We start from the raw sequence: 11,169 nt of genomic DNA, 5'->3' as shown, positions 1-11,169 counted from the left end.
CCAGACCGATCCAACAAGGATACAGTTTGGTTGACTCAGATTCGAATACGATAGGATACAACGCCGTTATATACATGCATATCAGCCTCCTTCCCTGCTGTACATGTGACTAGCAGGGCGTGCCTCCTTGCTGGAGTGCGGTGGGCCACAGGATATGGAAGACACCAGGTTTGCCGCAGCCCAGTAGAATTATATATGTATGTATCAAGTACATACATGTACATAAATCACTTATTTGAAGCACTAGGTTCTAGAAAAAGAAAAGAAAAGAATGGATAATATATTTGAAATTGATGCTTTTCACATGTGGAATATTGCAAGATTTAAAACTTAAGTTATGGTTGTAACCTCATCTGCAGTGGTTGCCACAATTGAAAATCTGCTCAAACGATATAAGAATGGCTATCTTATTGTTCTGCTCAGCAAGTTATTTGAAATGAGTGTACATGTGTGTGTTTTTGCAAAAAAAAAATGCAAATGCTATTACATGCCTATGAAAAGAGTGCTATATTGTTATTGAGCTTTGGGAAAGAATGCAATATCATTTATGATGTTCATTTCATTTATAATATTGTATGTATCATCCTAATCTACATGTGAATGTCATGATCATGTCTAGTGTATGGGCCACCTATTGGTAAATGCATATTCTGTTATAATTGCGCGATAAAGAAAAACTATAAAGGCATGATAGTATAAGATTGAAACTGAGCATATGGGCACTTATGATGCTAATTGATTTGCATATAATTGAATCATGATTGCATGAAAATATTATGACATATCTTGTGCTGATTGATATATGCTTGTTTTGCAAATATTTGCCTAATAAAGGGCATTTGTCATGTCATGATCATGTGAAAGCTCAAAACTGAGCTTGCGGTCTTGAGAGATCATTGTGGTGCCATACGAGCACTTAAGAAAAGTTGTACTTGAGACATGCCTTATGAGTGCATGGTCAGTGGGGGTACGGAATGTACACCCAAGCTCAAAAATGAAACTTTAAAAATGCTTATGTACAAGTACTTGGCTCATAGTTGAGCCAAAATTCTTAGAAATTGTGATTTGTGCCTATGAGGCATTCGATGAGTAATATGCATATATTGAGATCACCCCGAGTGTGGGTTGGGATTTTGGAAAACCTCCGTAGTGCAATGACTTGCACATAAGAATAAATAAAATTAAAATTATGCACACATAACCTAAATGTGGGATTCTGGGTATACCTGAAAGACGGTATATGTTACCGGTTTCTCGGGATACTAGGTATACATATTCATGGATGTCTTTCCTTTATGTAGTAAATCATGAAATACTTGAAGTTAGTGAACTGTACATTCAGAGATTGTTTAAATATTGTTATATTTTATATTCATGTGTTGCACATATACTTGTATACATGATACTGAGCACATTCATATAGATATTTTGCTTCTTACTCAGACGGGATAGTCTAACCCCTTCTGAATTAATATTTTTCAGGAAACAAATAAAGATAGGCAATTGCAGTCATCGTGCGGACGGGCCATGAGACCATATCTTCTTGGGATGTCCTGAGGAACTTTGTTTTTAATAAATTCATTAAATTTGTCAATTATGACTTGTAAAATTTCAAGGGAAGATTTTAATTTGCCTAATGTTATTAAATGTGCTATCACCTGTAACCCGCCCAAATTATTTGGCTGAGAAACTAATAAAATATTTCCGCTGTGGTTTTAGAAAGAAAGAAAAAATTATTCCTAAATTTTCAAGTTAAATATTTGGGGCGTTACAGAAACAGAGTGCACGAGTCTCGAAAATCTGTTTCTCAGAGTTCTGTTCAGACTCTGCATTATTTAAGCTTTCGCGTGCGTTTGGATCCGTTTGGATCTTAGATCGTGGATTTGTGTGTACCGAGTCCACACCATACCATTGCATCATTTTGGTATCAGAGCGAGGGTTATTAGATTTTTCAATCCGACATGATTCTCGGTGCAGTAAGAGGTAAATTTTTTTTTTAAGAACCATTCACGATGGCGGGTCGAATGGGAGGTCGAGGTCAAAATAATTTTAATAGGAGAAGAGATGATCGTGACCAATAGTACGAAGTTCAAGATCCTCAAAGGCAACTCGCCGCAACTAGGTGCCAAATTGAATATTTAACTCATCAACTGGCCAAAAGTGCGAGAACATAAGAACGATGAGTGGAGCAAAGTCCATGCTGTTCTCGAGGAACATGCGAGAACCTATCTTTTGATTATGATGATGACTTTGAGTCAAATCATCACAGCCCAAAAAGAAGAGATAACTTCCAACCGAGGAGATCACATTGGGATTCTGATCTCCATTTCAAAATCCTAGAATTCGAGAGAACTGGAACTCTCGAAAAGTTCTTAGATTGGATTAGCGAAGTTCATGAATTCCTAGAGTTCAAAGAAGTTTCAGAAGATCGTCGTGTGGGATTGATATCCCTTAAACTGAAGGGTTGAGCTACAGCCTGGTGGCGACAACTCAAGCAAATGCGTCAACATTAGGTTCGTGCGCCGATTGAGTGTTGGGAGCACATGGAGCAGAAACTTTGTGCTCAATTCTTGCCATTGAACTACCACCGAGAACTATATAAAAAATACCAAAGTTTGAAACAAGGAACAAGATCAATAGATCAGTACACCAAGAATTTTTATGATCTCGTTGCATGGAACGACATCCGTGAAAGTGAGGAGCAGTTAGTCTCGAAGTACATTAGAGGTCCGAACTTCTAATTACAAGATATGTTGAATTTTATTGAGTGTTGGATGGTGTCCGAAGTACATCAAAAGGCATGTCAATGGGAGAGGTCCACCCAAAGAAAAACCTTAGCTAGGCCTAGTCCTGTGACTAGACTAGCAACGCAGACCCCTACGGTCCCCAATACAAAAGTTGCCCCACCTTACCGTCACCCCAATACATCAAACCCACCTAGGGTTGCGAGTCAGAATGGCCCGATAGAAAACTAGGCTAGGACCTCTAGTTTGAGCACCCCCATCAAGTGCTATACTTATGGAAACCCCGGTCATAAGTCCACAGAATGTCGTGGCAATGCCTTATTCGTCGAGGGATCTCATGAAAAAGAGGCTCAATTCGACCTCGAGTTCGATCCCATTTATGATTCGAAGATTGAATCCTTTGAAGAAGAGCCGAAAGAAAAATGTGTAGATGAGGAGGTGATCCTACCTGATAGAGGCGAAGCCCTCATCTCTAGACAAATTTGTTTAGCCCTGCGTTAGGAAACGAATGACCGTTGGCTTCGAACGCACATCTTTGAATCTGCTTGTACCATCAATAGAAAGGTGTGCCGCTTCATCATTGACTCTGGTTGCTGTGAAAATGTGATATCGGTCAAAGCCATGACTAAATTAGGCTTGAATTGTCGGACTCACCCCCATCCATATCAGATGTCATGACTCCAAAAGAGCACTGATGTTCATGTCGAGTGGCAGTGCTTGGTCAAATTTTCTATTGGAAACATTTATTTCGATCAAGTCTAGTGCGATGTGCTCCCTATGGATGTGAGTCATATCATTCTCAGAAGACCATGGCAGTATGATCGATCTGTTATCCATAATGGCCGATCTAACTCATACTCGTTTACGTTCGAGGGACGAAAGATTCATTTGAAGCCCTCCAAGGACTTACCACCTTTATCTTCTTCATCTTCATCTGCATCATCATCTCGTACTCCACCTACCACCCAAATCTCCCACCCCACTTCATCCAAGCCTACTGCATCGAAGGTTATGCTTTCAAGTGCTTTCATTGCCAGACATGAGCTCCAAGAGGCTCTCAGTCAATCAAACATGTGTTACTTCCTATTCTTTCTTGATTCTGGTTCATCACCTGGTGAGCTTAATCCTATCGTTGTGGATTCTAGAGTTACACCACTGTTAGAAAAATTTTGTGAAGTCTTTGCCAATGGATTACCCTCTCTACGGGAAGTCCAACAACATATAGACTTCCATCCAGGGTCAGTGTTACCATATGCTCCACATTATCGCATGAGTCCTACGGAGTATGAAGAACTTCATAGACAAGTTGAAGAATTATTGACTAAGGGTCACATTCGTGAGAGTCTTAGTCCTTGCGCGGTTCCTGCTCTTCTTGTGTTTAAGAGGAATGAGACATGGCGAATGTGCATTGATAGCTGAGCTATCAACAAAATAACCGTCAAGTATAAGTTTCCCATTCCAAGATTGGATGATTTGTTGGACCAACTAACTGGTTCAAAAATATTCTTCAAATTAGATCTGCGTAGTGGATATCATCAAATACGAGTTAGACATGAAGATGAATGGAAAGTTGCATTCAAAACTCGTGATGATCTTTATGAATGACTTGTAATGCCATTTGGTCTATCCAATGCTCCATCTACCTTCATGAGAATCATGAATCAAATTTTCTGACCTTACATCAGCAAATTCCTGGTCATTTATTTTGATGACATTCTCATATATAGTCGAACCGAACTTGAACATGTGGAACACTTACGTTTAGTGTTCGACATCCTAAAAAAGGAACAATTTTATGCATCTATGGATAAGTGTATCTTCTGGGCCACTGAAGTTTTGTTCCTTGGTTACGTGGTCTCGACGACATGTATATTTGTTGACCCTTCAAAGGTTGAGTTGATTCGAGATTGGCCCGTGCTGAACTCCATTACTATTGTTCGTAGTTTTCATGGGTTAGCTTCCTTCTATAGGAGGTTCATTCCTCATTTTAGCAGTATCGCTGCTCCGTTGACCGATTGTATCAAAGGTAAAACCTTTCAATGAAATCCAAAAGCTCAACAATCATTTGAGCATTTGAAATTTTATCTTTGTTCGACGTCTGTGTTAGTCTTGCCTAATTTCGAACTTGCATTCGAATTACCATGTGATGCATCTGGAGTACGTATAGGTACTGTGTTGAGTCAAGAAGGTAAATTTGTTGCTTACTTTAGTGAAAAATTGAATAAAGCCAAATTAAAATATAACACCTATGATAATGAATTCTATGCTATCGTTAGAGCATTAATACACTGGAGGCATTATTTGGTGCATCGAGAATTTATTCTCCATAGTGACCATGAGGCTCTCAAATACATCAATGGTTAGCATAAGTTGAATGCCCGTAGAGCCAAGTGGGTCGAATATCTGCAAGAATTTACGTTCGTCCTGAAACATAAGGTAGGAAAGAACAATGTTGTCGTTGATGCCTTAAGTAGGAAAAACATTCTTTTGTCTACCATAAAATCATATGTTTGGGGTTTTGAGAAATTCGCTTCACTATATAAGTCAGATAGTTATTTCTCAAAAATTATTAATGAAGTGACAAGTCATCCTTATAACAATTTCTCCCTGGTTGATGGATTTTTATTTAAAGGCAAATTACTTTGTATCCCAGACTGTTCTCTGAGGCAACGATTGATTTCTAAGATACATAATGAGGGACATTTTGGTCGGGACAAGACAATGCATTTAGTGCCTTCAACATATTTCTGGCCTCACATGCGAAAGGATGTGAATAGATTTGTAGAAAAATGTCATACATGTCATATCGCGAAAGGAAATGTCATGAATGTCGGGTTATATTTGCCGTTGCCTATTCTTGAGAAACCTTGGCAAGATATAACCATGGATTTTGTTTTAAGATTACCTAAGACCTCTCATGGTCTTGATTCTGTCTTTGTGGTCCTCAATCGATAAACAAAAATGACTTGGTTCATTTCGTGTAAAAAACCCATAAATGCATCTCATATTGTGGATTTATTTTTCAAGGAAATTTACAAATTGCATGGCATTCCGAAAACTATCACTTTAGAAAGAAATGTTAAATTTGTAGGTCATTTTTTATGACAATTATGAAAAAAGTTAGGAACCAATCTACAATTTAGCACTGTGCATCATCCTCAAACCGACGGTCAAACTAAAGTTGTTAATTGGTCTTTAGGAAACTTGTTGCGAGCTTTAATTAATGATAAACCAATGTCATGGTCTCACATAATTGCACAAGCTGAATTTGCTTTTAATAAGTCTGTGAATCGTTCTACTGGATTTAGCCCTTTTATTGTTTTATATGGTTTTAATCATTGTTCTTCTGTTGACTTAGCTCCTATTCCTGTTGTTGGTCCAGTTTTAAATTATGTTCAAGATCGTATTTCTTTTCTGCAAGATATTCATGAACAGGTACATTTGAAGCTTCAGGATATCATAAGTAAGTATAAATCAAGTTACGACAAGAAGCATCAACAGGTATTGTTTGAAGCTGGAGATCTGGTATGGGTAACTCTTACTAAAGAATGTTTGCCTCCTGAATTACATGGTAAGTTGGCGCCTAAGCGCATTGGTCATTGTGCAGTTACTGGCGTTATTAATTCTAATGCTTACAAGGTTCAACTGCCACCTCAATTCAAGACTTCGAACGTGTTCAACGTCAAACACTTGGAGAGGTACCATGGTGATGCCGGGAGCGAGGAGCCGACTTCGAAGATGAAGCCTTTTTAACCTGGGAGGGATGATGCAGAGCATCCAGAGGTTCAGAGTTCAGCAGCGAAGTTGGATCCTAGTCCAACTCTTCAGACCCGATCCGGGTATCGCTACCCGAGGTTATCTACCCACGTGCAAGACATCCCTTGTCTTAGTGGATCCACAATTTAGTCGATGCTTGTCATGATCCTTCACTTGATTCCATTACGCTCTTCATGGAATCACATTTTAGACATTTTGTTGTCAATCCTTATTTTATGTAATTTTTATTTTATTTTATTTTTTTTAGGTGTCGGATTCTATAGATCCAGATAGTTCTAGTGCCCTATAGGATTATTTTGCGGCACTAGAAAGTGTATGGGGTACTCAGGGTAGTTTTCTTTTTTTTTGATTTAAAAAAACCCAATATCGTGAAGGGTTTTTGGAGCAAAAACATCATTTGGATCTTGGATCTTATCCAAGATCCAATTCAACCCAAACCCTAATTGACACCACTTTGGGTTGGACACATATAACCCTTTTTTGAATCAGTTTGATCGTAAAAGGTCAAAAGGAGCTGTTGGAGAAGCAATGATAGCCATTTTTGAAAGAAGCCCATGCATTGGGCAAGTGGGCGGCAACTTGGGGAAGTCCACCTCCCTTTGTGCATGATTGAAGCAAGTGGGCGGCAGCATTATGACACCTTTATGAGAGCTTAAGAGCCTCATAGTGGTTGACCATAGGCTGGTTCCTTTTGTTTTGAGGAAGAAAAAAAGAATTCAAAAATGGAGTAGAGAAGAGAGGTATGAAGGTTGAAGATAGTCTCAATATTTTGGCCGTATCTTCCTAGATACTGGACCAAATTGCATGATCTTTAGCTCATTGAAAAGCTAAGATCCATCTCTACAAGTTTGATTTTTACTATTTGGCTTGATTCGGCTTGGTTAAGCCAGTAAAGTCCATGAGAATTTACCTACTGACGACATCTAGGATTTTTGTGAGGAGAGTGAACTTTTGAGAAGTCATTCTCGTGGTGGTTGTGACAACATTAGTTCATGGTTGCTGACCTTCAAGGTGTTTATTCAAGACTGTTAATGGTTTAATATTGGCATCAGTTGCTTCCCACCGATGGCCATTATCATCTTCAAGCCGGATATTCGCTGGTTCATCATTTTTGCTTGTTTACTTTTATCGCATGTAACATGTGTTGATCATCGCATTTTGCTTGTAAGTGTGACTAGTTCATTGTTCCTTTTGAATGCATGATTAGGTTATTTTTATGTTAAAAATTGGATTGTTCAATCAAGATAATTTCTGGAATATTCAGTGTGGTTTAGAATTCGTTGTTACATAAAAAAATGTGAAAATGTTGTCTGAGTTCGTCAGAGACCCCTTCAAAGAAATAATCATATCGGCCTCGATACTGATTCATTTTTAACGTTGTTTAGCTTTCTGGAAAGCTAGAACGATTTCCTACAACTTTGTATTTGAAAGATTTCTAAGATTAGTTTATTTGCACCCTTGAATTTGTCTGTCAAAGTGTCAGACTGACAGAAGTCCTGTACTTTTGTTCTGCTACAGAACATCCGTAGTTGTGCTCTGTGTTTTTCACTTATCTGAAGATTCCCTACATGAAATTTAGTTTTTTTTTATTATGTAAAAAGCTAAGATCTAAATCTACATCTTTTATGTTTGGAGATTGCATTGAATTATTGTCTTTGTGCTTCAAAAATATAAATTTCTGTTACTGTTATTTTGCTTGGAGTTTTTGGTTTCATGCTCGTTAACTATTACCATTTTATAACTTCAAAAATTCATAGCGATTTGTAGGTATATCAGAAAATTATCATCTTTAGTGTTCTGAAAAGGTCTAGATCTGACCTTCATTTCGTCAGTTGTGAGTTTCAGCAAACACTATCGTTTAAGGGATCAAAAACCCATTTGAACAATCTGTCTGTGGAATCTGATAGTTTGTCTTAGACTTGTTTATCAGTCCCGGTTCTGAGTTCGTGGAGCGAACATCCCTATTTCGAATCTTATGTTTTGGATTCGTTGAAAAGGTGTGTGAGTCACACACAACTTTCATTTGGACCGCTTCTATAAAAACAGAGTGCACGGGTCCCAAAAATCTGTTTCTCAAAGTTTTGTTCAGACTCTACATCGTTTAAGCTTCTGTGTGCGTTTGGATCCGTTTGGATCCTGGATCGTGAATCAGTGTGTACCAATTCCACACCATACCATTGCATCACTTATGCTATGCCAAATTTCAACATCGATCAAGGAAATACGAAAGTATGCTTACCAAGATGTTTTGAAAATAATGCACTGCAAATATAATCATATAAAATTTAGAAAAAAATGTTGCACTATAGTTATAATATTGCAGTACTGAAAATAATATGATTGTTTTCTTTATTTTGATCTAGTTTTAGGTCTCAAACCCAATAGTTTAGTTCTGAGTTGGATAGATATATGACTTCAAATCCAACCTCTTCACTACCCTAACCCTTTGATGCAAGAATGTAAATGGGCTAGATGTGGCTCAGGTCACTTGACCTATTGTTGTCTCTAACTTGTGCAAATCGGCTTGGGCAGGGGCGTAGCTAGGATTCATGTGAGGGGGGGGGGGGGGAACAGGGGTGTAGCAAAAAAATAAAATTTGGTGTGATAGTATGGGGTTCGGGGCAGCGCCCCCCCCCAAAATTTTTTTTTGAGATAAAATAAAAAATGGCTATAATTATTAATAAAAATCTATTTCATATGGACAAATCAAACTACTTGTTGTAGTCTTTCTCAACATCAACGAAAAGTTCTTAAACATTATCTAATGGCAATATATAACACTGGTGCGATAATTTGAAGTTCATAACAATGCATAAATTTTATTTATGACAAAATAAATCAAAATACAAAAGTACCAACTAAAATGGACCCTAACAATTACCCGCAGCATAAAATTCATCTATAAGAGAATCTATAACTTAAGTCATAGTATATTCTCATTCGATGTACAATGTCATACAATCAACAAGAAAATCGTCATCCATTTTGTTACGAATTTCCATCTTCACATGCTTCATCACTGAAAATGCTTGTTCTATAGTGGTCGTAGAAACTGGTAATGTCAATACAAGACGAAATAATCTAGTTAGTGATGATGCATTAAATACACATAAATATAATATATTTTTATTACATAATTGAATCATTTATAGGTTAGAACCCATACTTAGATGCATATAGATTTCATTGAGCTACGGTTCAAATTTCGTTCGAATCAAACTTAAAATGAGAGAGATATTGCATTTTTAGTGAAACGGGTCGGACCTCGGGGCAAAATTGGGCAAAACGGATCCAATTGGCCCATCTGGGCCTTGGATCTGGGCCAAAATGCACCATATCCAACCCAGCCCAATCCCAAACTCGAGTTTTTAAAAGATTTGCTAAAAACCCTTTCAGAAATGGCGCCTAGCCATTACTTTGTTTTTAATCTTTGTTTTGGAAATTTCCAAAATTTGAGCTTTTTCTATAAAATCGAGTTTTAAAAACCAAAATCGTGTCTTTGCCTTGGGAGTTGCACCCAAGCAGCCCGATTTTGGAACCCCCATTCTCTCTTCCAGCCACCACACATTCCCTTTCCTTCTTCTCATCGGTTTTACTAGGATTTCCTTGCAAACCCTTTGATATCGCCCCTTCTTTCTTCCATTTTCTGCTCTTCTCTTGTTCCATATCTTCCCCTTCTTCGCATGCTTGTTGTACTGACACTCCATGCTGTTTGTTTGCAGGTAAAGCAGCTGTGGAATGCGCCATTCCTCCTTGAGGTGCTGTCCGCCCCAAGTTGGATTAGCCGGCCCTACCTCCATCCGGCCTTCTTCGCCATTTTCCAGCACGCCATTTGTCGGAGCATCTCCAACCTGCACCTTCCAGCAAGTTGCAGCAAAGTGAACGCAGGAACAACATCAATGAGGGATCTCTTGGCGCAGCTTCAAGGCAAATTCTGCTCACCCACGACCCCTCTATTCGTCGGATGCCCCGATTGAGGTACGTCTTCTCCTTTCCCCTTTCTTTTAGCATAAAAACCCAAGTGTGTGTGGTTTTATTTTGTTTTGTTTTTGTTAATTTCTGTGTGACTGTTGTTCCAACCTTAGAATACTCTGTTTGTGCTTAGAACAACACTTAGATCGAGTCTAAGTAGTAGTATTAGTTGTTTTTGTGTTGATTTCGTTGTTTTAGAATTATAAAAATTGAATCCCCTCTCTAGCGTAGAACCCATGAATGTTGTATTTTTCCTTTTGATCAAATGTCTGCATTTTTCTGTTTTTCCAGCCATAGCATACCTATTTTTGTGTGAAGGCCAGCACTTAGGCAGTGCCTTAAGTTTTGTTCATCATTCATTATTGGAATTAGATGGAATGTGTATTCACGCCCAAACCGACTAGATTGACTCTAGCCGGCTGAAGCATTTGTCTTATGATTTGAATTTAGCTAATATGCATAGTTAGTTTATGTTAATTAGTGTAGGGATTGGCTTTAATTATGCAAGGTTGTTTTCGTTTGTTTAGAATCCATTTTGATTTTTGGTATTTTTACGTATTAGTTTATTAGCCCTGTTAGGTTTAGTTAGTAACTGTAAGTTTCAGTGTAAATTGCATACGTTATTAGGTTTGTTTGCTATCTCTAATTCATATCATTAGTTTAAATAGTTTTTAGA

General features: G+C 38.0%; 1 protein-coding gene across 1 annotated transcript; it reads left to right on the top strand.

The window, feature by feature from the left end:
* The first annotated feature begins 3,521 nt into the window (after positions 1–3,521).
* LOC149828548 (uncharacterized) lies at positions 3,522–4,163 on the top strand. The gene has a single exon (XM_090017080.1). The coding sequence runs from the start codon at positions 3,522–3,524 to the stop codon at positions 4,161–4,163; it is 642 nt and encodes a 213-aa protein (XP_089873206.1).
* Positions 4,164–11,169: the final 7,006 nt, after the last annotated feature.

Source organism: Nuphar pumila, chromosome 9, assembly GCF_984573655.1.
Source record: "Nuphar pumila chromosome 9, dmNupPumi1.hap1.1, whole genome shotgun sequence".
Taxonomy (NCBI): Eukaryota; Viridiplantae; Streptophyta; class Magnoliopsida; order Nymphaeales; family Nymphaeaceae; genus Nuphar; species Nuphar pumila.
This window is presented reverse-complemented; position numbering and strand designations above follow the sequence as displayed.